Source organism: Anser cygnoides, chromosome 10 (genome assembly GCF_040182565.1).
Source record: "Anser cygnoides isolate HZ-2024a breed goose chromosome 10, Taihu_goose_T2T_genome, whole genome shotgun sequence".
Classification (NCBI taxonomy): domain Eukaryota; kingdom Metazoa; phylum Chordata; class Aves; order Anseriformes; family Anatidae; genus Anser; species Anser cygnoides.
Genome location: NC_089882.1, coordinates 13,791,165 through 13,817,403, shown reverse-complemented (window position 1 = coordinate 13,817,403; position 26,239 = coordinate 13,791,165). Strand labels below are relative to the sequence as shown.

At 44.0% G+C, this 26,239-nt stretch overlaps 1 protein-coding gene across 5 annotated transcripts in view; it reads left to right on the top strand.

Moving 5' to 3' along the window:
• The window catches only part of CHCHD6 (coiled-coil-helix-coiled-coil-helix domain containing 6), a 110,866-nt gene that overhangs the window by 26,892 nt on the left and 57,735 nt on the right, over positions 1-26,239 (top strand). For 3 of the 5 annotated variants that reach the window (XR_010833914.1, XR_010833913.1, XM_048068920.2), the window contains exons 5-6: positions 6,904-6,924; positions 11,908-11,991. Coding sequence is in view for 3 of the 5 variants with exons in the window: in XM_048068920.2 (XP_047924877.2) it covers positions 6,904-6,924; positions 11,908-11,991 (105 nt within the window). In the remaining 2 variants the exon portion in view is untranslated. Of the gene's footprint in view, positions 1-6,903; positions 6,925-11,907; positions 11,992-13,271; positions 21,789-26,239 lie in introns of those variants that run through there. The other 2 variants (XM_067003071.1, XM_048068937.2) reach the window with 2 other exon arrangements.

Below are 26,239 nucleotides of genomic sequence, written 5' to 3'. Positions count from 1 at the left end.
TTGTGTACCTTTCCTCTACCTGTTAGGAAACCACTCCTTCAGCTGGGCGACAGCTCTTCTAATGACCGAGTGGACAGTGGAAATGAGTACACGTTGTGCTCAGCTTCGTTTGATGAAAAGCTGCCAACGTGTTTCGTTGAAAACCTCATTAAATCACAATTAAATCTATAGCAAAAAATAGGCTGTCACAGTGAACACTTGATTGATGAGATATATGGTTTTCAGTAAATCGGCTCCTTGCTGTTGGAGCTCGCCGAAAGCTGCAGTGAAGTCTCACCACAGGATTCCCAAAAATCTGTCCAGAGCGCTGTGGGAGATGATCGCTGCCTGTGTTTCTCCAGTCCCACGGCCTTGGTTTGGTACAAGTCTCCCTTTCTTCTCTCAAACTCTACCCCTCTGCCCACCCTCACTGTTCTTTGGCAATAGGAGCTGAACTTCTGCTGAATTGAGTGTCAGATTGGGCAGAGTTACCCCAAACACCTGTCCGAGGACTGCACTTGACCAAGCGGCCTGCATATAGAGTGAAGTTGTAGGGCCAGCTCTTAGCAGAGAGCCTAAAAAATCCCCGAACCCACCTTGAAAGGTAGGTTTCTTTTTCCTTTCCTTTCAGTGCCTTCAGTGACAAGTCTCCAGCAATATTTGTCAAATCACTTAGCAGTCTGGTTATTTCTAGTCTACTGCACCGGTCAACTTATTTGATCAATAAATCAATCAACGGGTTCTTAAAATTACTTTCATTGACTTTGGAGGTGTAGTGTACAAAAGGAGCTCACAAAATAAATGATTGTATGTGCTCCAACTGTAATTAGAGAGCAAACAGTGTGGAGATATGTTTGTAAATAGTATCTAGTACAATAAATACAGCAATCTGTCTTTAGGGTTCTGCGATACTCTGAGCTGATTGACTCTTTCAATTTGCAAACTCGTGAAGCATGAATCTTGGCTCTGTCAGGTCATCCGACTGGTATAGTTAGAGCATACAGTATTTTAAAGCTACATTTCAAGCTTCTTGCTTTTGATCAAAAGGTCTAGGAGTAAATACTTTGGTTCCTTAGCATGTGGCATCATGTTCATGCTTCAGGAGCTCCACTGAGAAGAAAACAACATTTCTTTTTTTTCCTAAATAAAATTCTTCAAACTGCTTAACTCTTCCTGCTGCACCCGGTCTATACTCTCTTCCTTGTGATAGCAACAACACCTGGCTTGTGATCCTTGCTGAGAGACTAACAGTTACTGCTCCTTTGTAGAGAGAGAATGGTCTCCCCCCTGATTTTTCCGAGCCACCTGCCTAGAGCAAGAGTGTGTTGCATTACCCGGTAAATGGGCATTGAATCAGCATTGAATCCTTGTAGTTCTTACAAATGTTAAGCACTTGCACAATGTGGAAAACTGCTGTTTGCAAATTGTCCTATCAAATGGAAATCAAAATTTTGCTGGCAGTGACATAGATTTGCAAGTTGCTCTTGATACAATCATGCCCCGGAGGTTGCAATAGAAAAATAAAGAATTCAGTTTTACAATAGCCTGAAATTCTTGTTGTCGCTGAATCTATACTCTTCTTTTTGCAAATAATTTCATTATAATTTACGTGGGCTTCATTAAAACATGCAACCTTGCAGCAGCATCTCTGATTTCAGCCTTGTGGGGAGCCGGGAGAGTATGTAGCTGAGAACCAGCACGTTCACTTCCTAAAACACACAGTGGGATGCAAGTGCTTTTGAAGCAAGAATCGGAGTCTCCAGTGGACATTTTGTCTGTAGCTCAAAACCACAATTTAATTGGCAGCCTTTTCATAACACTGACCATGGCCTAGGATGCAGGGAATGCTGCAGGCCAAGACAGAGATACGTTTTCAGAACTGGTTGTAGGGAAATGTAGCGCTGCCTGCTCGTCTCTCTACGGTAATCATGGGAATGAGGGAGACTGCATTGAAGTCCGTACTTTCTGTGGTCCTTTCAGTAAGGCTTTGGAATCCACTTGATTTATTCTAAATCTTGAGTGCTCTTTCATGCAAACGTCCTGGGAAACTGGAAGGTCGGATTTTATACCCAGAAGGACACCGACCTTGTAATGCTGCATAAAGTGTGCTCTGTGTATGTCTAGGATGAAGGAGCAGAGAGAACAGGAAAATTCACAAGACTGTTGAAGTGGGTAAAGACATGTTCTGTGATGTTTGAAAGTCCTGAGTCCTCACCTGCAGAAGGATTCGTAGAGACAGACAGGGGATGCGTGATCATGACTGAAGGTTTTCAAGAATTTTCTTACTCAAGCGTGTAATTAAGATAGTCTTTGCCTGTATTAAAAAGTAGATTCAAAGTCAACTGAATTTCTCTTAAACTGTGTAGTATTTGAGATAATCTTTTTTTAAATAAAAAGAAATTAGTTTTCTAATCTTGTAGAAGGAACACCGGATTCGCTGTACTATATTAAACCTGTATCCAGTGGCTGGTGCCTATAAATATCTGTTTTGTTTAGACACAGGTAAAAATTGCATTAGTGTCTGGGAGCATGTGCGGATTGGGAATTCCTTCTCAGCTCACATGGCTCATCGTTTTTGCTGCTTGGAGGCACGTGGGTTGATTATTCATGTCATCATGATTTCTTGCAAAATAGTGGTTGTGTTTGAAGTAATGTTTGACTGTTTGACTTGGGAGCTAATATATTTAGTATTTAAGAACCCGGCAAGAGAAAGCTATATCCCCAAATGCATGCACAGAAACGAGATTGGGATGCAAGCATGCGTAACTGTTATTTTCCCCCGTCTGTACTATCCCTAGAAAGCCATATGCCACCCTTAGGCTGGCATAATGAGAGTCAGTATTAATGATTACGAGCTAGAAATAATCCAGGAAGAGTTGAGTGGCCTTTGATTCTAGCTTTTTGAGAAAATACCTCATTGACTCAGCAGGGTCTGAAATACGTTCTGGGATAGAAAGTCATAATTAATGGAGAATTTCCTGATGCCCTCCCTTGGGAGTGTGTTTTTTGGGGTGTTTTTTTGGTCAAATTGGTCAGGGACTAGGAGTCTTATGTCTAATAGGCAGAGCAGGGATTTCAGCAAGGAGGTAAAAATTTAGAGGGAGTTGTTGACTCACCTGCTACCAGCTCTGAGCATCTTGAGTGTACATCTCTGGAGAGCCAACACTCTGCAAGATTCCTATAGACATCGAGTGCCTTGTCTGTTGGCAGCCTACAAAATGAAAGCTCTGTATGTATGTATGCGTGTGGAGAAGCGGTGATGGGAAAAGGAGAATGTGGGAATGGGCTGCGGTATTAAAGCAGGCAACGAAAGCAGATGGTTTGCTTTGGATTTTATAAAAATAGGTTTCTCTTTATTTTGTTTCAAATGAAAACTATCAACTGTCAGCAATGCAAACCTATTTGCAGCAGCGCCATAAGTATTAGAAGTGCAGTTGTCCCTGAATCATAAAAGGGCAGAGGGTTTTTCTGGTACTTCCTACCTCCATATTTATAGGATTGTGTACGCTCTGTATACATTAGCGGAGCAATTTCATCTCAGCCTTTTCTCAAAGTTGATTGCTGTTCAGTTTTGTCTCTTCCTGCTTCCTTTCCTGTGTCAGTTGGTTACATCTCTGACTTTCATTACATTTAATAGTGATACTGCTTCAATTTTCCGCTAAACTGGAGGTGTTTAAGGGTCTGGAGTGGGTACTGAATGTCTAGATAGATTCTTTAAATTCTTTAATTCCTACCATCGTGGAAAAGCTTAGAGCTGGATTATTGCCTTATGGAGAAATGACTCTTTGCTCATTCAGTGATGAAGTCTGGTCATCAAGATGTTAGAATATGTGCTGCAGAGCTCTTCAGATACCGACACGAGTGCAAAGAGTTGTTGCCAGCAGCTGTCTTAGGTTTTGGGCACCTGCTGCCTCTCATTTCTCGCATCTCCCACTCTATCTTCCACTCCCAAAGTTGGCAGTGCCCCTAAAAATATTCTGAATTGAGTTCTTCAGTAGGCGATCTCTACTAAGCTGGCAGTCTGATTCTCAAGTCATCGGTCACGCCGTAGTGAGATTAATTATGTGACAGTGTTAGTGTCCATGGCGAGGGAATGGACTTCTGGGGTGAAACTGGTTCCAGTCGGCTTCCAGCGGTGTTGCCCTCCCTCAGGCCACTTCTGCACCACGCTGATCCCTTCTGCCCATGCCACCAATTGCAGAATTGTATTTTGATTCTTAACCACCTTTTTTACGTTTCTCCAGACCATGGCAGACGTGAGTGGTGTGGCTGTTATGGCAGTCGTGCGTGGGCGAAGCGGTGAATGGATCTGGGAAAAGAAAGCGCTGGTAATTGTCTGTATGCGTGAGAGAGTTTTGGCGCTGCATTCATGATTTCATTGGAAGTCGGACTGTTGATACATGTGTGGGAAAACATCCCCTGCTTGCAGAATCCGTGCTCAAATACATTTTTTTTTTGTACCAAAATGTATTTTGTACCAAAAATGCATTATTAACGTAGTTCCCATATCCAGCCAAACTCCTCTCAAGCAGACTGTGTCTTGTCTTCCGTATAAATACCGAGGACGACAGGGGTTGCTGGTTTGACCTTGGGTCCCATTTCAGTAACAGCCTTTTACTTCTGGTACAGTCAAAGGGAGTATCTTGGTTTGATTTTGCCCTCAAATGATTAAGTTCAATATTCATTCAGCTTCCAGTGATTGCTATCCAGAGGGTTATCTGGAAGAGAAATTAACCCTTGCTTTAGCAGAAGAGTGCAGCAATATTGACCAACGGTGCTAAAAGATGGCTTGTGTCCACGGGAGGGCATCGTAAAACTAGCAAGCCTCGAGCTGGGAGCTGGAAGTGGCTTGTGCATGGTTAGGAAGCAAGGAACCCAGATATTAGTAATTTCTTGAACAGTTGAGTTAAACTTTAAAAATACTTGTGGACATGATGTGTTTTTATTTATCAATCATGGTAAATGCTGGTCTACTAGAAGATCTTAGCACAGACTTAAGTAGGTAGCAAAACTTAAACCAGTAGCCCTCTTGAGTTTTTATTTTTGTACTTTATTATATTTTATTAAGTGTGTGCTTCACTCCAAAAGTACTTTTTTTCCCAGCACAGGATTATACCCTATTGCATCTGTTGCCTTTCAGTGGAGTATATCCATCTGTTCTTGGGGTAATAATTTTTCTCCCTCATCAAGGGTGGCAAAATGACCGCCTTTGGCAGTACCTGCAGAGTAGGTGCCCTGTGGTTAACAAGTGTAATTCTCCTGTTGTGCGTTATAGTTTACAGGGATAGAAGAGAGACTACCTCTTGGTGATGGGTTCCTTCTCCCTGCTCTCTTCTCAGCAACTGCCTGGTGCCACTGAGCCAGTGCCCTGTGATTATTTTGTCGTATAAGCATTTTTCCACCAGGTTCGATGGCTTAGGTGTCCCAGGAATAACATGCAAATCCAGTGGGGAGCTAGCAGCGTGCATGACCTACCTGCTGAAATAATAATGTACACCATAAAGAGCCCGCTGTTCTTCCTGCCCATCTGCTGAGGATGGACAGCCTCACAACTGCTAAAATGTAAAAACAACTAAGCGCATCTGTCCCGACTGTAAAAATCAGTGGGAAGAAAAATGTTATTCAAATCAGGCTTTTGTCAAGATCGGTCAGTGATTACGGGTGAACACCTGTTGTGTGCTGGCTTGTTGGCCAGTGACCTGGTGCCAGTATATCAAACCTGTCCGCGGGAGGGGGGATTGGCTTCCCCAGCTGAACTTTTGTTGTTCGGATCCACCCCTCTCAGCTGTTGCAGAGGATGAGGACGGCCGAGGCACGCGGCGGGCGTTACCTCAGCCCTCAGCTACCTGCAGTGGTCGCTCTGTGCCATGCGAGTGATGGCAGGTCCCATAAACATATTGCGCTCCGCCGTCTGCTCCCTCTGGCACTGAACTATGACCGAGAGGAAGGTTCCTCCTGCCTTGTCAGCCCCCGTCAAATAAATAATCGTAATAAAGCAAGCCGGCGTTGCCGAAGTTCCTGCTTAGCGAGCGTGCTGCTGATTGAATGGGGCCCTGAGAGGCAGGGAAGGCTCGCAGCCCTTGACAGCAAACGAGGGCTGTGCCTGCCTCGTAAATGCCTTGGCTTCGGGAGGAGGTGTTTATGGGCATGAAACGTTTATCATCCTGTACTTGCCTTGCTGCTGCTGGGTTACTGGGAGAGTAAAAAGTAGTGATAAGTAAATAAGAGGCGATGCTGCAGCTTGCTCGATCTGCTTGTCTTTTTGCTTAATTTGGCTTGCCAACAGACGAAGGAGCGGTGGAAGGCAGCTTGGATTTAGCAAAGGGGTTTGGGCTGTGCACGAAGCGTTTGGTTGCCTGTGGAGGGAGATCTGGTTGGAAATCCCACCGGTCAACTGACTTGCTGTGCGGAGGCACTCCTTGAAATTGTCCAGGAAAGATCCCTGGCTATTTGGGCGAACTAGCCTTGCAGAAAGATGCTTGTTCTGCGCAGGGAATTTGCAGACAGTGCAGTTGTTGGCCGCCTCCTTCCGAGTACGCCCAGCATTGCCCCGTTCCCTGGTGTATGCCGTGGGCATCAGCATCCCTAACAGCGTGCGGCGCCCTGCCTGGCTCCCTGGGACGGCCGCCTCACAGCTGGCTGTGCTTAGCTCCTGCTCTAAAGGGGGATCTTGCGACAGTCTTTGGGGCTTTTGCTTTGTTTTTATTTGGGGGAACGTGTGCTTTTGTTTCTGCTTTAATAGCACAGTTCCCAACAGGGGACAGCACTGCACTGTTTAAGATGCTTGTCATTTTTAAGGAACTTTTCTAAACTTGTCATACTAAAAGCTGTATTGTGCAGCAGCAGGCGGCCTCCATAAATCACTGATTTCTCTTTTTTCTTCTCTTTTCCTTCTTTTCTCTCTTGCGCTCTCTTTATTCCAAGCCTGCGGATTTGGCCGCCTGGGTAAGCTCTCTTTTTTGTCTGGATCTTGCTTATTCCAAGTGTCATGTTGTTACCGTGCGCATAGAGATTGTTATTGCTGAGCACAGATGCAGGATTTTATTTTCTGTCATTACATTTTAAAAGGTGTTCAGCTAGAAAATTGCATATTATTTCCTCCATAAAGGTTTTCACTGGTTCCTTTTGTGTAGCTTACAGCTGCTGAAACCAAACTTGATCTGGTGATGTGTGTAGTTGGCTAAGAGAGCAGCAGAAACAGGAGGAAATTAAGGTTACACCAGTACTGCTTTTTGAGGCTGCGAGTCTGCATCTGGGGTCTACAAACAAAACAAACAGTCGCCTGCCTTCGAGAGAGTGCGAGAGAGGACAAAAAGCAAGCGATGCCGCAGGTCCCACGGGGCTGGGATGGCGGCCGCCGACAGCTCCCTGTTAATGGTGGTGCTGCTGCAGGTGGAAGTTGGGTGAACGCTCCCCAAGGCTGCTCGTCCGGCAGCAGCTCCGTGGCCAGCTGGGCTCTTGGGTCTCAGGCACGGTGTGTGCGGGCTGCCCCGGCTGTCGTGGTGTTGCCCTTTCAGCCCTGCCCTTCCCCTTAGGCCCGGTCAGGAATGAGCCAACTAGCTGGTTTTGGAGGTAGTTCTGTTCTTCAGCCAATTCCTCTGTCTGTCCTTGGAGCCTTTAATAGTGTTTGGTTTTCTTCCCCACCACCCGGGCTGCTACCAGGACTGGAGGAGCCCTGGGGAAGCATGAGCTGTGAGAATTTGCAGTTGGGAAGGTGGCAAGCAAAGGTGCCCGGCCCAAACATCCCGGCTGTGCTGCCGCAGAGGTGGAGGAAGCTGGTCGCTCTTCAGCAAAGACAGGATGAGGTAGAAACAAGGCATCTCTAAGAGCCTTAAGGACCTTTCTTCATCCTTGTAGCTTGTTTCCTTGGATTGCCTATGACTGATTCTCTGGGCATCATCTCACTAGTTCATCTGGGGCTGGTGGATGTGTTTTGCCAAGAGGATAAATATTTTTGCACTGATCTTGCCAAGAGCTGTGACTTGCTTTTGAGGAAGTTCTGTATAGATAGAGGTATGGACCCTTCCCTCTAGCTTGACTCACCCTTTGCAGACAGTTTTTTTTTTTTTTTTTTCCCCCCAGTAGTCTCCCCAGATCCCCGAATCCCAACGGTATTGCAGAGAGGCATGTCCTGATGGTAGCTGTCAGCTGGGGGCTGTGCATTATTCCTCAGAGCCACGTTCCCTGCTGTAACCTGACCCTGCCAAGAAGCCCTTTTAAAGCAGATTTCCTTCTTAGTTTTCGTGTTTAACAAAATGATGAGAAGGGCCTATGATTAAAATTAATAAAAATCTGGTGTTATTTCACAGGGGGGGAACCAGAGCTCCTCTGTGGCTGTAGCTCGAGCGAAGCTCGGCTCTGGAAGACCCAGGTGCACAGCCTGGTGTGTCGCATGTTGGCTGCAGCTCAGGATGGGGCTAGGAGCGTCTTGCTTTGTTCATAGAGAACGAACCAATGATATTTCATTACCTCAGTTAAGAGGCTTGTAAAATATTTCTTTTGGCCCGTCTGTCAGCTAGCAGGCCAGTGCTTGAATTCTTTAGCTGAGCCAGTATGTAACGCATGGCTTTAAAAAGGTGCTTTCGCAGCGAGTTCGAAGTGGGTTACTTGATAAAGGGAGGGGAGGAGGCAGGGAGTCGCGCAGGACTGTGCCCCAGCTCTTTGTCACGGTTCAAAGCGGCACCTACATAACCTGGTAAGAATTTGGGCTCTGAAAAAAAAAGTGTAAAGATTAAAAACTAGGAAGAACTTGAAAGAGCCCCCAGCCAGTCCCTGTATCCACGCGTATCTATGCCCCTGGAAACTGTAGTAGTGTGCTTATAGCCAACCTGCACTGTGCTTTTGTACGAATGTAGTGCTTTTAACTTCTGGCACCATTACAGCGAATTCTTGGGCATTCCCTCAATATATCCTATAGCTCGTTTTTGTACAGAGGGAAATTGCCTATTTTATACATTCTGTTTTGCAAATATTTGGCTGTCCCAAGCTACTCTTCAAAATTTTGGGTGCATTCCTGTATTCTGCAACTAACTACACTCTGCCTCTCTTCCCTCTTCGTTTTGTCTTCTCACTCCTTGACACAACCCTCTGCTGCATTCTGCAGTGCAGTTTCTTAGATGTCATCTCCAGACTTTGGTCATCTGCTGCATGCTCACGCTCAGATGTCGTTTCAGCAGTGGGGATGAGAAATGCTGCTTTCCGATGTATGGTTTTCAAACCAGTGTGTTATCATGCACGTCTTCCCTCTTCCTTCCGTTCTCTAGTTCTGAAGGCCTTTGTGCGAGAAGTGTATTTGATGCTTTGTTTGCCACCTGCAATCTCAATCCCCTGTGAAATTATTATCATCTCCATAGCAGCCAGTTCTGTCTGGGACATCACAGGCTTCTGACTTCAGGTAGGGAATACGAGGCAGGACTAGAGGAACTCTTAATAAATATCCTGTATTCAGACAAAATGTCCCTTGTTGCCTAACCCAGTTTGGAACAGTGAATATTTCAAATGACACATGCTCTGACTGTACCATTCACACTTCAAACACCATCACAAAGTGTACTAAAGTTTCTAGTAATAACAGCTGGGGGGAGAGGGAAACAGACAGCAACTTTCAAGCAGAGATCTCACTAAATAGAATGTTGCTCCGTGTACTTGAGCGGCCTGAAACAGTAGCAGCTCTCAAAAGATTTAAAATATGTTTGAGTTGCAAGTAGAAGTCTTCTCTGCTCCCTCTGGTTCATCCTGCAATTTAATGGTGATAACGTGGGAGAGATTATCTAGGAAGCAGAGTGGTATCTGTACCGAGCTCTTGCACACCAGCGTTGTTACGTGTACTGTTTTCATGCTCCCAGAAAAGTCTGCTACCCCAGGAGATTAGCACTGCTGCGTAACTCATTTGTTTAGACTAAAGAGACTCTTGTGTTTTTAGGAGTTGATCCTTTGACTGTTTTCATCCTGTATTACACTTCACACTGAAAGCACCTTCCGCCTGAGCTGTGCAGAAGGAACAGTACTATGTTACCCTTCTTTCTTTTCCGCAGTTGTTTGCTCCTTAAGGAGATGCAAGGCACTTGTTTAGTAATCTGATTTTATGGGTGTTATGCAGAAAAGCAGCCGGAGAATCAGGGTCCTTTGGTTATCCACCAGACCACTCTGCCTTCTTGCGTCTGTTTCATTTCAGTTGAAATTGCTTAGTCCTGTACAGAGGATGGATGGATCTTGGTTCAAAAGAACAGCTCTGTTTCTCTTATGAGAAAAATGGTAATAATTGTGGCACTTACAAAGTGCCTACTATCAGTGCCCCCGTTGTTGCTGTGCTGTCTCTTTGGAGCTCATCCCTGCCCTGGCCTCCCCCTGCCTGCTGTTGCAGCTGCTTTGCGAGGTGGAGGATATAGAACAGCTCTGGTTAAACCTAAGCCAGAGATTTTGCCATGGATCAAGCATCTCTGAGAGCAAGGGGATTTATATGTGAGTCCGTAGCAATTGTGCCTTACCCTGGCCCTGTTGTCTGGGATGACAAACGTGAGAACCATAATGATTTTTTTCCTTTAAAACCAAACTGCCCCCCCAACACCTATTTCATGTGCTCGTACTTTACTCATTTACTCATCAACCATCCCTCACTGTCTAGCTTAACGTCTCTTCTTAGCCCTGTTGTACAACTGCAGTTCCAGCAGTAGGGGAGCAGAAAGGAGGAAATACACAGCAACCTGCTTTCCGATGTCATTTTTTGCATTAACAGTGGCACGGGGATGTTCCTACCCCAGCTGCTTTATCACATCGGACCAGCATTTTCTGTGATTGTACCATCATTTAAGGTTAGGAGCAGTGCTGCTGGCATACTATGGGTTAGCAAGGTGTGTGTTCACGTTAAAAACAGCATTATTAGTCAGTTTGAAAGGTCTTCTGTCTGGTGGTGACTTATGAGGCCCCAGAGATCGTGGGGTGGGGTAGAGAGAGAAACACAAGTGCTGTTCTTCTTGCTATTGTTGCTTTTTATTTTTAGGTTTAAAAAGCTTGGTTCAGTTCCATCAATGCCATGTTTTCTTAATGCTCGTTCAGTTCAGGGGTGGGAATACAGCGAAGCGCTGCCGGTCTTAAAGAGCTGAAAGGCAAAAGCCATTGCTAGAAACACAACTTGGTCTTTGTTTTTCTTTTAAATGGGCATTGTCTAGATGATGGCCGGGTTAGGCTTTAAGGATGTTTTCATATACCAAATTTGCTGTCATGGAACTGCCACGGTTAAACCTTGGAAGAACGAAGAGAAATTCCTACCCGTCTCCCTTCTAGATCTGCATCACCCAGCCAGAGGAGCCCTGGTGTTTGTGCAGAGAGCACATGAAGAGAATACTTAATTGTCGTAGCAGTCTTATATAGGCGTGTAAAAGCACGTGCCTAGGCTGTGAGGATGTGTTGCTTACAGAAATGCTGCTCTAGACTTGCGTTCGGTGTTTCCGTCGTGATCGTAGGGGTGTGTTATATCTCTAGGAGCTTGCTGACACTCCAAGGAGCAAGTGTTGATGAAGTGGAGGATTTGAGGTTTATTTTTAAGGCAACGTGAAGAACGTTGAAGTGGAGCAGTAAACATCACGATTCATGTAACGCACTTTGATAAGGTGGACTTCTGAAAAAGATGATGGGAAAGGCCAGACATATCACCCTTTTGTAATGACAGGTTTTCAGTTAAAAAGGAGAAATAAAAACAAGGTAATGAGCTTGAGTATGATACTATTTAGAGTGTTTCAGACTTGTGGGGATAGTCCAAAATGACCCAGAACACTGAAGGTTTGAAGTTCCCCTGGCAGGGATCCCGTACACCTGTCCTGAGCAATGTGGATTTTCTGTGTTCCTTCCAGCCTGCGTCCCATGTGCTTTCCTTGCCCTCGCGCTCTTTAATTGCTTCTTCTACTGATGCTCCTTTGTTCTTCTTCCCAGGCCATGGAGCTGCAAGGCAGGGAGGCAGAGCTGAAGAGGCAAGAAGCCTTCTATAAAGAGCAGTTGGCCCGCATTGAGAGGAAGGTAAGGCTAACTTCTCTTTCGTTTGTGGCCTCCAAATTCTAACGGGGTCAATTGCGGATCTGAGCAGAGAAACAAGAAGCATTGTGCTGAAACCTGGAACTGTTAGCACCCTTTATCTGCAACCACCCCCCCCCCTTACATAATTAAATAATGATAAAGCTGTACAAACCAAATCTTCTGAAGAACTCACTTTTGAGATGTGTTTTTTTTTTTAAACTAGATGATTTTTTTAAAGGTTTATGGTAATTCAAACTCTTATTGTCTTTTTCACCATAGGGTTTAGGTGAAAGCTAGGTTTGCTGTGTTTTTTATTCCTTTTGTTAGAAATCCTTTGCTAAATTAAAAAAAAAAATTACAAATCTTGCTATAAATATGAATTAAAGTTGTATTATTAATTTTTCTCTGGGGACCCCAGCAGTTCAAACTATGTTGCTGCAGCACACTGCTGCTTGCTGGATAAGCCTCTGAAATGAACATGATTTAAAGAGGCACCGTCAAGCATCTTTTAAGCCTGAAATGACCTTTGAAAATCCATTTAGGGATTTGAATCTCTCCCCTAAACGTGGGATTTGCTTCTCTGTTTAATTGTTTACCATGATGAGTTTTTAAAAATTGATGCCTTAAAAATAGGAGCAGCCATGCTGTTCCTTATGAACTAATGTGGTTTTCACTTCCTGGCAAAATGAAATAATGTTATAAGTAGTCTTTGTTTTTTAATAAACATGGAAAATAATCTTCTTCAATTTGAAACAATTAGACCTCCTGACAGGGAGTTGCATACATCCAACTTGTAGTTATGTGACTAAAAAGAAATGCAAAGCAATGAACAAGGTGGATCGTAAAGAGACAGAGAAATCAATCAGCTTTACTACCAATATGTAGCATGATGGTGAATGTAGAACGCAGGAAAATTACAGATTATAGAAATGGTAGAAAACTGTTGGGATATCTATTCCCCTTGCTACTGCATGATTGTCCATGCAGCTCTTTTTTAAAGCCATTGATGATAAAACATGCCCATGAGCAATTTCACGTGATATGATTTTGCAACACTTTAATCCGTACAGTTCATTAAAAAATAAACTATTAGAACTACCACTCAGTGTTGCATTCAGATTTTAAATTCTATTTCTAGATAATGGGGATTGTTCAGTGAAATTGCAAACAATCTAGCAGCTATCGTTCTAATTATCACAGTTGTCCATATGTTCATACGCAAAGGGAATTTTTGCAATTTCTTGGTCTCATGCTGTGTGCTTCTATTATATTCTTCTCCCCAGATCTGGTCCCACGAAGCGGAAACCGCAGGGAAAATTTGTATGTGTGTCTGTCCTTTATGGACAGCGGAATGGGGAGAAGTTTGTGTCCAGTCTGCATTGTCATAGTCTGGAAGTCTTTTGTTGCATTTTGTGTTTCCTTTTCAGAACTGTATTCCTTTTACAGGTAACCTTTTAAACAAGGTGATGGATATTTTAGCGCAGGACCTTCTCAGGGGGGTAAGGTGCTTGGCCATGGTCCTGTTCAAATTGTGGAGGTGCACAGAAACTGCCTTCTAGTTCTGAGGTGTACGAAAGCAAGGAGATATAAATTACAGGGTTTCTTTCCTCTCTTGAAACACTAGATAGTTTCTGACCCTTAAACACTAGCATTTTGCTGGTAATAAAGTGGAAGAATGCCTTCAACTGTTAGTCTGGATTGGAGTGGGAGGTGGTGGGGGCTAGGAGAGAGAGGAGAGAAATGTACTTGAAACAGTGTAATAAAGCTTAATTGTATTAGTTTTGAAAAAGGTTTTCGATCTCTCTGGATAATTTTATTCCTGTAATGGTTGGAAAGATGGAAAACACAGCACAGAACAATCTTTTTTATTAGCTGCTGCTTTTATATAATTCTGCTTTTATTTGTTGAATACACGCAGACCTTGACATTTATTTATTTATTTGTTCCTTTCACTGTGCGAAAACCTTCCAACTATTATATATAAAAAATATATGTATAAACATATGTATTTATAATGTATATATTAGGAAAAAAAAATCAGGGGATGAGGTGGGGAGGAGCTCAGCAGTAGCAATTCGCTTTCTCTTCTCTTTTCAGGGGGATGGTCATTTGGAACATGGTTTGGAGGCGTTGGGCTGGGAGTTAACGGTTGTGATGGCTCAATGTGGAGCTAAAAAGCCAAAATTTCTCCTTCTAGGGACCAGGCTGTCAGGAATTCTCCCTCTCCTCACCTTTTCCATAACTTCATTTTGGCTTTGTCCCTGTTTCTGCATGACAGCAGAATTCAAGAATAGAAATCCTGCAGATTTGTTTGGAAAGGGTATTTAGCACACTTGATTGAGACAACCAAGTACCTTCCTGGTAGGATGCTAAGAACAATAGCATTATGTCTGAGGAGCATTTTTCTTTCGACATAGTAGCTGCTGCACTGAATCAGGCAGACTGTTCTTTTTCTTCTGACAGTGGTCAGTTTAAAAGACTTAGAAGGAAGATGCAAATAATCCCCAATCCCCTAAATAAATTAAAAAAAAAAAATGCTTGGAGAATGACTTGGAGAAAAGTCTTCCTAAGTGTTGTCAGTCAGAGGCTGACACATGCCCTGCTGCAAAACAGTTTATTTTCATTCAGTATTTTGATTCATTGTAATGGAGCTTGGATTACTGCCAGCACTCTTCTATGTGTCTCAGCCACTTTTTTCTGAACTTGTTTAGCTCTTTGCCTTGATAGCACGTGGCATTATGTGCCACAGGTTAACTACGTACTCTATAAATTCTGTTACCAATTTCAAATACTTTTTGTCACTTAATATGCCTTATGTGAAAGGGATAAAAGGAATTCTCTTCATTATTCATTATCTGTAGATTTCTGTTCTGTTCCCTTCCCATTAAGCTGAGCAGTCCTCACCTTTTTTCAGCCTCTGCTTGTATATGCTTGTATATGATTTTTTTTTCCAGGTTTCTCATTCTACTTGGTAGTCTTAGAGCCCTTTTCCTCTTGCAGTTCTGTCTTTGAGATGTATTGACCAGAATTGAACTCAGTAGTTCCCTAGAATGCAGCAGATTGTGTGAATATATTATCCCTTTATTTTGTAATCTCTAAAAGAGTACTGTAATCTACTGGACAGAGCACAGAATTGAAAGCAAAAAACTCCTCATTTTCTAATAGTTGTTTCTCTTTGGGGAGTTTGAAACAATTACTTAGCCCATCTATCTCAGTTATTCCATCTGTAAGATGGAATAGCTTATAATGGGAGGGCAAAGTGTTGTGAAACAGTAAAGCTATAGAAATGCTAAAAAGGCTTTGCCTTTAGTTTTGCATGAGGTGAACTATGGGTGTACCTTATTTCAAAGAGACCTTAAACACTGCTTCTCTAGACAGTCTTTTATTAAAGTTTTCACAGAAAAGGGCATGTATTAAGAAATAATTTCAGTGTTTCAACTTTGGAGTTTTTCCCTGCATCTTCTACTAAAGCCCTGGAAAAAGTAAGACGGAGTGCCATGGTGCTTTGTCACAGCAAAAATGTGTCTAGTTCAATGTGCTGGTCCTGAGTCACTAACAGAGGATGTCCAGGGACTGAGTGCAAGATCAGGGCAAGTATGTCTGATACTTGTTCCACGTGCTTCTTCAGACTGTGGTCATTTGTGATTCAGATATCTGTGTGTTTACTAATCCTAGATGGTTTGTTTATTTTCCGTAGAGTTGTCTAGTCTCTTCTTGCTCATTCTGTAGCAAGCAGTTCCCAGCGTGGCTGTATGTTGTGTGAACAAATGCTTCCTTCTGCGTGTTTTGAACCAGAAAGCTTGAACCTGTTAATTTCATTTGATGTCCTTTCTTCATGACAACTGGATCAGTGACAGTAAGTCTTCATCTCCTTCCTGCCTCTCATGGTGTTGCAGATCTCTGCCGTATCTCCTGATGCCCTCTCTTGTTGGGCTGAAAGGTTCTGGTTCCTTAGTTGCTTCCTATGGAAGATTTACCATACTTTAATCATCCTGGCTGGTCATGTATGAAACTTTTCCATATCTACTTAATCCTCTCTGAGAAGTGGGAACCAGAACTGCACACACAGTGGTCAAGATGCAAGTGGACGGTAACTTTATACGGTAGCTTTATGAGAATCGTTGTTCTGTTCTACTTCTTTCTTAGGGGTGCCTAATGCTTGATTTGCATTTCAGACTTCTGTTGAGTAAATGCTCAACGCTGCTCGCCACTGCTTTCAGTAGCATTCAGCTCTTCTGAGCGCATGAAGCAGCTGTCCTAGGGTTGAACCCACACTGTCATTCGTTGTTGGGAGATATTCTGCTCAGTCCACCTTTATTTAGGGTGGACTTATTATGTATCAGATTGTCAGGAATTGTATGTGTGTGAAGGGCTGTTGGTTTTGTTCTGCTTGCAGTGGATGCTTTATAGATCGGTTTTCTCTTTTAAAAAAAATAAACAGAATTTTTATTCAACAAATACTTTGCAGACAATCGGGATACTGGTGTGCTCTTGATCTTCCATGGTAGTTCATTGTAGTTGTTGGTTTCAGTCTCTTGGGTTCCTTGGAAGTTTTTGTTTTGGAGTGCCTGAAGTATTTTGGTAACTGGGAAAATTGCAGGAAATGGATCCTTTGAAACGACCATTTCTTACGTGAGTCTGTAATTGCCGGAGTTTGAAGCTGATGATGCAGGCATTCCCTTCCAGGCTGATGTTTCCAGTTTGGCTGTCTTAATCTCCAGTAAGTAATCCAGTAATGAGACCTGGGTAATTGGGTAGAAGCGGTTAAACTTCTAACTCTAATTTGTCAGAGTGATTTTACACGTCATCCATGTAATCTGGAGTTGTTTCACAAAAAGTGGGTCTTGTCTCAACTGCTACGAAGGCGGCTTTGTACTGTGGAGGTTCTCTGGGTAGAGGGGATGAGAGCTGGGCCTGGTTCTCAGAAAGGAGAACCTTAGAAACATGCAATTTGAGAAGCTTAAGCTGACGTAGTTTTATGCCTATATACGTTACTGGGAAGCAGGGGCAGGAAGGAGGTGAAAGGAGCTTGGTAGCGCTAGTTAGCATACATACTGCTGAGAGCTGGTATTTGTATTGAGGATTCTGGGTATTCGTGCTCCTGCCATCTCCTAATGGTAGAAACATCCTTAACGTACAATCAGAAAGAAATGCAGGTACCAGGGGATTTCACTTAGCATATTAGTTGTATACGTTCTCCCAGAAAAATGTGTTTGATTTGTTTTGTTGTTTGGCCTCTTACTTGGTTTAACCTAACAAAAGGTAAGGGTGGTGCTACGATACAGAAAAACCTGGGTAGCTCTTTGGAGTCGTGTAAAACAGCGAAGAGGCTGGAGGTAATCTCGGCAGATGAAGTGAAACTCCGTGCTATAAATTGATGTCTCTTCTTTGTTTGGATTTTCCTAAGCTCCAGCTCCCACGTTATCTTTTATTATGTGGCTATGGACTACTGTGAGCAGTAGGTACATTAATATGCAACGTTTTCTGCTTGTAGCTTTTCAGAGCAGTACGTAGCAGAAGCATTCATAAGATGTAGCGTATTTATGCAGGTGGGAAAGGAATGCATTAAACAAATACAATTTTTTATTAATAAGTTAGACTGCACCTCTTTCTCTGCATAACTTCACAAATCTTGTAATTTTGTATGTAGTATTCACCTTGTTTGTTTTGTTTAAATTAATCTCCTTTTGCCCGTGCACTTAGCATTTAATTCGTGTTTGTAAGGCATTTAGCGTGCATGAAGAATGGGAGGAGGTGAACTTATTTTGGCTTGTTACTGTTGGCCTTGATCCTTGTTCTTGGAGCAGTTTCCCACTTCAGATGCACCAGGGTCAGCCCTGCGTGCGAGTCCCTTGTCACTTCTGTGCCTTTCGGCCACTAACTCATCTCAATAAAAATACTGCCAGGGAAAATGACAGTACCCTGAGGAGAGGGGGAAAAAAACCCTTCCAGAATAATCTGTTCATAGGGGCTCTTCACGATCGATTTTCAGCCCATTCGGTGGGGCTGAACAAACTGATGGCCCTCGGCAAAGGTGGCAGGGGATGTCTGTTGAAGGGGACAGGGAATCCATTCCTCAGTTGGGATCCCCGGATGCGTTTGTATCCACGAGACCTGAAGAGCCCACACCTGGCTTTGAAAAAGAAAGCTGCATTAGGGTGTTAGTCTTCAGCTGGGCCCCTTGCCCTCTCAGTGGGAGTTAAAGATTCAGTGCCCTTTTCCAAAGGAGTGGATATGTCTCGGCAGGTGTCACCTGCCAAGACACCACTTATTTTCTCAATAAAATGGCCTGTAACATCTTAGGGCTGCACGTGAGCTGTTGCTGTGTGTAATGGCTGCTTTGTTTGCCTCCAGTCACTAACTTACTGCTCCAGAAAGTGCTGGGGGGCACTCGAGGAAGAACAGCAAGGGTGAAACCGAGTTCTCCACTAATGCGTTTTCCATTCAGAAGTAGTTCTTGTCCCCTCCTTCATAACCGAGTCTTACAGAATTTACAATTTCTGTTTTTTTTCTAACTTAATTTGTTGAAATTTCATCTCATGGCCTGCTACAAACCCTTCCTCCTGCTAAAACAGCAGTTTTATGTGAACCTGCAACAGCTGCGATCCAAAAAAGCAGTTTGCTGTTCAGGCCAGTGTAGCAATATAACGAAGCACCCAGTTCATTGAACTGTTGATTTCATCTTCTGAGCACAAGAAGGATAATCCCCGGTATAGTTTTCTGAAGTGGGCCGATAAGATCCTTCCTAATCATCCAGATCACTTCCCAGTTGCTTGGGCTGTCTGTCCGAGGCTGTGACATTCCCTTCCAGGTGGCGGTGGCTCTAGCAGTCTCTCAGGGCACAGCGTTTGGTATTTAGAGAAGGAATATATTTAGGGAGATTTTGTCCCGTTTGTGAGTTAAATGTCTGAGCAGGAACAAAATGGGAAAAAAAAGAATGAACCTGGAATCGTCGTCTGAACCGCTCCTGACCCCCATCCTCTTCCTCTTTCCAGTTATTCACAGACATTAAATGTCATACAGGGCGAGGAGGGAACACAGCATCCCTAATTCCCCCCTTTTCCCTGTAATCTGTCAGGGCTGAAGAGCACGGCGAGGAGCTGCCTCTCCATCGCCGCCCAGCAGCGTCCCTGCCTGCAGGGAGAGGTCGCTTCGCTGTCGCCACTGGCCAACTTGCGAGCTGACATCAGTCCCCTGTGCTCAATCCACCCATTTAATGGTTGTTTTGCTGAAAGCTTGTAAAGTTTAATAGTTAATATACCTCAGTACACCAGCTTTCAGAGATCAGATAAATTGATTGGTAATTTGATGAGCTCAAAGAACATCTATAATAGGGTAAATAAAATGTGTTAGATGTCAGCACTGCCTCTCTGCCTTCTCTGCAGCGTGTGTGCTCTCTCTTCAATATGTGTTGACTGATGTACAGTACATTACATCAAATTACGAGCAGCCTCTATGCAAACAGCAACTAAGTGTTTGCTTCCTTTTCAGTCTTCACGATTAGTGTAGAGATGCATTTGCAGTCTGCGTGCTGAAGGGTGAACTGTCAGAGCCTTACGGGTGATTTTGTTTCCCTGGCATTTAGAGTACCTTTGCAGAGGGAGAACGATGCTTATGGGCTGCTTCGTCTTGAAGGAATCCATCCTCAGGCTCGACTTGTGAAATAAATGTGGCAACGTGTGGTTTGAACTTAGTGTCTTAACACTGAATTTAGCAGCTGAATTTAGATAACAATCTGGTATCTGGTCTCATCAGTGTATCACTATGAAGACTTGTTAAAGGCAGAACAAAAAGACCTAGAATGTAATCTTGCCTCTTTGTTAGAACTGAGCACCAGAGCGTGCGTCCAGTCTGGTCCAAAAAGAGCAAAACGAGCCATGCTTTTTGTCTTCCCTTTGGGAGCTTTGTCCGTTACCTAACATTTCTGAGACCACCCCCCCCGTTTATATTCACCCCAATTTTCCCTTCATTCGTTCATTCGCTTATTGCCTATTAGCGTAGACTTCTGTTTTGTCTTTTTGCTGTTGATAAGCTTGTTTATTAGCAGAAAGGTATTTATAAGTGTGTGTATATACAGGGAGCACTATTAGCAGTAAAGACAGAGCTACGTTCTGCTGGAAAGCAGGGCGCACATGCGCACACACACATACACTCTCTCAGCTATTTTTTACTGTGGTGTAGTTGTACCCTAGCACCAAGTACATTATCCTGCTGCAATAAATACCAGTGCTGCCTGTTATTTCTGTGTAATTGGCCAACCAGTGTACAATTAATTTTTGGCCCTGTTACTGCAGCATTGGCTACTTTATGAAACTGTAGAGAGTTAGCACAGTGAATTGATTAAATATGTTCCAGACCTTAGGCTGGAGTCTGTGTGTCTGCTGGGATTTGGATGATTGAAGCTTGCGTTCCTCTTGGGACATTCCAGATTTAGACTTGGTCTTGGAAATTGTTTCAGGTAGACAAAACTTCCCTGTGTGTGGGATCCACTTGTATAAGACCCTGACTTTGGGGACTGTGAGATTTCTGTTTCAGCCCGCAGCGTTCCTTCTGCATGTGGCAGGAAAAAAGGCATCAATATTGTGACCGAGGCACAGGTCCATTTCAAAAATGTCCACGAAATTCTAGCTTTGCCCTTATAGAATATGCTTTCGTCATGTTGCTGGAAAACGTAGCTAATAATTAATCTGAAAATTGGGCAGGCTCCACAGAACATCTCAAATTTGTGCTGAATTAAGTAGTCCAGAGATGGAGCTTTAAAAAGGGACTACTCTGCATTTACAGTGGCTATACCTTCTGAAGTGAGGGTGTTTAGTGGTTTACCGTGGGTGTGTTAAATACATGTTTCATGACAGCCCAGGGCTTCTTCTCTGAAGGTTTTCCCCCATCTGTCAGTCATTTTAAAGAAACATACAAATAAGAGCTATTCCAGTTTCTTGAACATATAATGCACGTTCCCAGAATGACTCAGAAGTAGCTTGTAAATAACATGTTTTAATGTTCTTAAATATACGGGCACCATCAGGCTCACTGTGAGGTCTCGAACCACTACAACTTGTATTTGTTTTGCCTGTCTCAATCTCCAGACCCCGGGATGATGTCTGGTGGGTTTCTTTTGCGTGCTTGTTTTGGGGGGTTAGCTGCTTGTTTCACTACCTATTCTGCTGCCCCCAAAATGATTCCCATCTCCGTTTACCATTAAACGCCTTGACTCTAATGAGGATTACCCGAAATCACCCATTCGCAGTCTAGCTCCATTATAAATAAATCCAAACTGACTGATTTTGTTTGGTGTTTTTATTGAAGATAAACACGTCTCAGACACCCGTGTGCAGAGTCCAACCCTGACGAGCGCTGCGAGGGGAGTTTTGTCCCGTTACGTGCTCACCAGTAGCCACCAGGTAGAAGATGCTGCCCTGCGTAGGGGCTGACCCCAGGGAGAGGCCAGAGCCAGAAAATGCCGGGTGGCCACTTCTCCCCTGTCTGTCTGCAAGGGGCAATGGGGGGGCGAGAGACGGGAGAAGTAAATGCAGGAGCTAAGATAAAACCCTCAGCGCTGATTTAAGAAGACTTCTAGTAACTAGGTCATTTTAAGAGAAGAGCTAGCTTTCCTTTTCCTTCCCAATTACTGCATTTCAGGTCTTTTCATAAGGAAGAAAGGCTTAATTCCTCCTCCCTCTTCTTCCCTCCCCATTCTTCTCAACAGAAGCGTTTTGCTTATATAACTTCAAGCTGCAATGTTGCTGCGAGCTCTCATGCCTGGGTCAGTACTGGGTTTTCTTCCCCTGGAGATGTCTCATGATGTATTGGCTGGTATACAGAAATCATCTAATTTGCCCTGACAGGCAGCAAGCCTTGAACTGGCTGGACTGTGGTTTCTGAACCAGGGAAGAAGACTCATGTATGGGTGTACAGAACTGTGTCGTGTCCCCGCCCGGGCATGGATATGAATCGAGAACCTTCAGCTGCTCTCCAGAGCCATTATTTTTTAACTTTCGTTTTCATAGCAGCTATGTATACCATAAAATTTCCGTTGGCCTCTCAGGGGATTAAGAACAGTACGGGAGGCCTTTCACCTTTAGGTCATTCCTTCAGATACAGCTTCCGTTAGCAGCAGCAAAAAGCCATTACTTCTGAGGGCTAATCAGTCATTTGGGTGGCACCGAGATAATAACTCTTCTTCCAGTTAGAGGCAAGTGTTTGTTGCAGCAAGGAAAAAAATGTGTCCTGGCTGTTGATCTCTATGACAGGCAACGTGTGTCCCAGTGAGGAATACCGAGTTTGTCCTTGCGAGGTGAAACTAGGGCAGGGCTGGGCTGTAGGTTTGTGAGCACTTGCTCTGCGGAGAGAGGATTTTTTTTTCAGGTCTGCAGTGTTTGTGTTGGTTTCTTGTTTTCTTCCTGTTGATCTCCAGCAAAAGCATAGTTGTGTCCTGTCTTAATGTGCCTGTTATCCGATTTCTGGGCTCAAGCCATCCCCAGCTGAAGGGCCAGGATGCTCTTGGTCAATAGTTACGGGGGATAAAAAAATATATATATATATACTTTGTTCATGAGCCTGAAAAATCCACTTAGAGCACCGTTTCCCAAGCCTTTTCCTATAATACCCTTTATCAGCTATGGCAACAAACCCCAAGTAATTACGGATGCTTATGCCAAAATAATTCTTTTGGAGCTTTGAGCTTCCTTTCATTGCTACCTCATTTAGTCCTCAAGACAAAGCCTGGTGCTGTTTGCATGCAGTACACCTTGCTGTTATAGATTGTTCGGAGAGCAGATTTAGCTTAAATCTTGGAGAACGATACCTTGCGTAGGCGACGTTCTGCCCTTCACGTTCTCGAGATGCCCTGGCAGCAAGGCTTTATGGGACCTGTCTGGTTTCAAGTTAACAAGTGATTATTCCTATTATTCTGTGCTGGGCCAAAAGTGAGAAATGCCTTGTTCCTCACCCTCCACTTGCACCCTGTACGGGACAGTTTGAGAGGCCGGTGGTGCCCAAATGAGGCTGTGGGAGACGTCGCGCAGCAGGGCTGTGGCAGCCACCGGCTGGGAAGGAGCAGCCCTTGCCGGAGGACGGAGGGATGTGCCTGTGTGGCTGCCCGCGCTCTGCCCGGGGGTGTTTGATTTCTGTATTAATATTCACTTCTCAGCAGCCCCACTGTGAAAGCGCCTTTCAGCTCCCTGGCAGCCCGTGGTCCTTCTGCTCGGAGGAGCTTTTCTTTGGAGACTTCACAAGCTCTTTGCCAGCTGCAGAGATGTCTCTTCAATGCCTTGTCCTCTTCAGAGGAGGCAAAACTACTCTGCTGAAAACCATGTGAAAGAAAAGATCACTAAAAGCAGAGAGAATGAGACTGCCAAAGATGGAAAGGAAATTGCTTACAAATACTTTCTGATTTCTTTCTTATCCCTTTTACCATCCCTCCTCCTTTGTCCTCCTTGGCTTTTTATCTCAGGATAAACATCGTGTTTATTTTCAGTTTACTGTGGGGAGGATTTCAATCCATTTTGAATAGCAAAATAAATACAAAATGATACTAGTGTTCTTTTCTCTGGAATAGCTGCTGCCTTGTGGGGAGAACAGGCGGTTTTGTGAGAGGTATTGTAAAGAGAGGCCCAAAGAATCTGTGTTACTCCATTTTCTTTTTCTTGTTAGCAGTGTTTTATATTGTATTTTGTTTTCCTTTTTAGATAATAATCAATGTTTCTTGGTGGAAATCGTCTAATAACTTGTTTCCAACTGTAAAATAAATATATCATTACTTTACGATGTTTGTCTATGTATTTATTAATAAAGGGGTATGAAATCAAGTCATCCTAGTACAACTACTTTTGAGCTGTGGAGCTGGGAGCTTTTTTCAGGTATTCATTAACTAAGATTTCCAGCTCACTGAAAGATAAGTGTACACTGTCTCCATTAAAAAAAAAAAACAGTGAGACCCCAATGCTTAAGGTTAGTATTTTCTATAATGGCTTTTGTTACTTTTTGGTTGTCTGTGTGCAGCTTATTTTTTCAGATGTGCTGATTACCAGTAACCTGAGCTTGAAGTTTTGAATAATGAGCTCCTGAGCATCTCCAGACAGAGCCGCAAGCCAGCGGGCACTTCTGAAAGTATGGATTTGTCTGTGTCATTAACCACGTACAGTGACCTGTAAAGTCCTAGCGGTCTTTTTGGCTGTAATCATTAAACCAGCCTCTACTACAGGAGAAAATGGGAAGAGAAGCTGCAAGCAGAGTGAGAGAAACCTGACTGAAAATACAAATATCTTCAGAAAATGCTCTGGGAGCAATAATAATAAAGAAAAAGTATGGTGGCAAAATAAATTACTGCTGATACGATTTTTCTTCCTCTCCCAAGTTTGCCTCTAGTATGGCAGTTTCTCTCCCTTCGATAAATAAATGCAAAGATGAGAATTGCTGCCAAAAACTGTCACATTTCTGGAACTTTCAGCCCCTGATTATTCACATTAAGCCTCCCCCCCCAGCAGTACAGTATTCTGAATATGTACACCCACCGTTCTGTCAGATCTGTGCAGTCTGCGTCTGGTTCATCTTCTGTGTCTTTGATGTGCTCCATAACGTAGGCAAAGAGAGGTCTGATAGTCTCTCTAAAAACCTGACAGTTTGTGTGACAATCTGTCCACGAATCCACAGGCTCCTTGTCAACCAAATGAGCCTTTGAATATCAGAGGTTTTCGGAACAGTGCTTGCAGCATTGCATATGCACTGAGGGGAGAGTACAACAGGCTTCCTCGTAACCTGAGAGATGTCTGCATTTTCCTTAATCATTTCAGGGACATCTCATCATTGCTTGTTGGCTGGTTCTCAGCCCCGCACATGTCGGGGTTATTTAGCAAAGCTTGATTTACTGGAAACTGCACATGGAGAGTGATTTGTGATTGGGGGTAGAGGAAAGACCCTGGGAAGGGGGTGGGACTTGCAGGCTTTGGTGTGCTTCTGGCTTTTTGTTTGTTTGTTTCTTACAGTGGCTCTCTTCCTTGCAGTTCCCTTTGCCCATGGATGTGATGCATTTGCTTCAGTATTTTGTAGTCCTCTTGCACGTTCCTCTGCCCTGGGTCCCTCCTCCTGCTCCGGCTTCCCCTGGGGCTGCAGCGCGTTGCTTCCCTTAGCTACCCGTTGTGGAAAGGGATGGGATCGTGAATACAATTTAGGTTCTGAGAAATGGGACAGGAGCTGTTAGCAGGGCCAGTTGCCTGCAGTTCGGAAATGGGCTGCGGGATATTCTCAGCAGCGAAAGCAGGGAGTTTTAGCTGCTGCGTTCCCGTCCGAGGTGGTGGGAGTTCTGCTGGAGGCTCTGTCAAATCCCAGCTTTGGCGTGATGGCAGCAAACCTTAGCTATAATATTCTCCTTGTTTCTTCCCAAAATAAGCTTCCGTGATGGGTCTGACAGGGAAATGTACTTAATATATATATTTTTAAATGTGTGACAAGTACTTGATGACTGCCAGCTTTCTATTTTTTCCCCCTCTGAAGTGCTGGTCAGCCTCCTAGTGAAACTTCTACTATGGTACTGCTGATATTCTGGTAACTCACTTCTTCCCCTCTCCTCCCCTTCCATTGCCGTTGATTCTCCGCGTGTCAGTCTTTTCTGGACAACACCTAGCTGGTAGAGGCAGCATCCTGTGCTCCTGTACTTTGTTCCCGGTGTTGTGGCAGCTCTGCAGACAGGACCTGTACATCACAGTCCGTGAGTGGTGGTGCGTCTTCGCAGCCTGGCCTGGGGATTCAGCAGCCCTGGCTGTGCCCACGGGCTGCGGGCACTGCGTTATCTGCGCGGCTCAGCCAGGTTTCCGAGGTCTCCAAAGCAGATGCTGAAAACCCTTGATGTTTAATCGATGCGTGGGAAGCCTGTTTACCTGCACTTGTCAGGTATAATTGATTCGGGCATTTACTGTGAATTCTTCACCTAGGACTTCTCGCTCCTATATTAAACTTTCTGCTAGGAGAGAGCGGAGCGATGCTCTCCCAGCGGTTTTAACATTAATCTGGGCCTTTCACATTGCTAGTGCTGTCCTTGTCAGAAAGCCTGGGTTGCCTGCTGGCATTTTACGGCCTTTCTCTTTGAAGGTGCTTTTTACCTTCCAGAGTTTGTGTTTAAAGAATTACTAATGCTATATTTGCAGTCTTTTAGAACAGCGTGCCATAAAGCAATCTCATAGAAATGCAGCGTTTAATTCTTTCTGGTGTTTTTTTGCTGCTTCTTCGCCTTTTAATCACCCCTTTAGTAATAGTT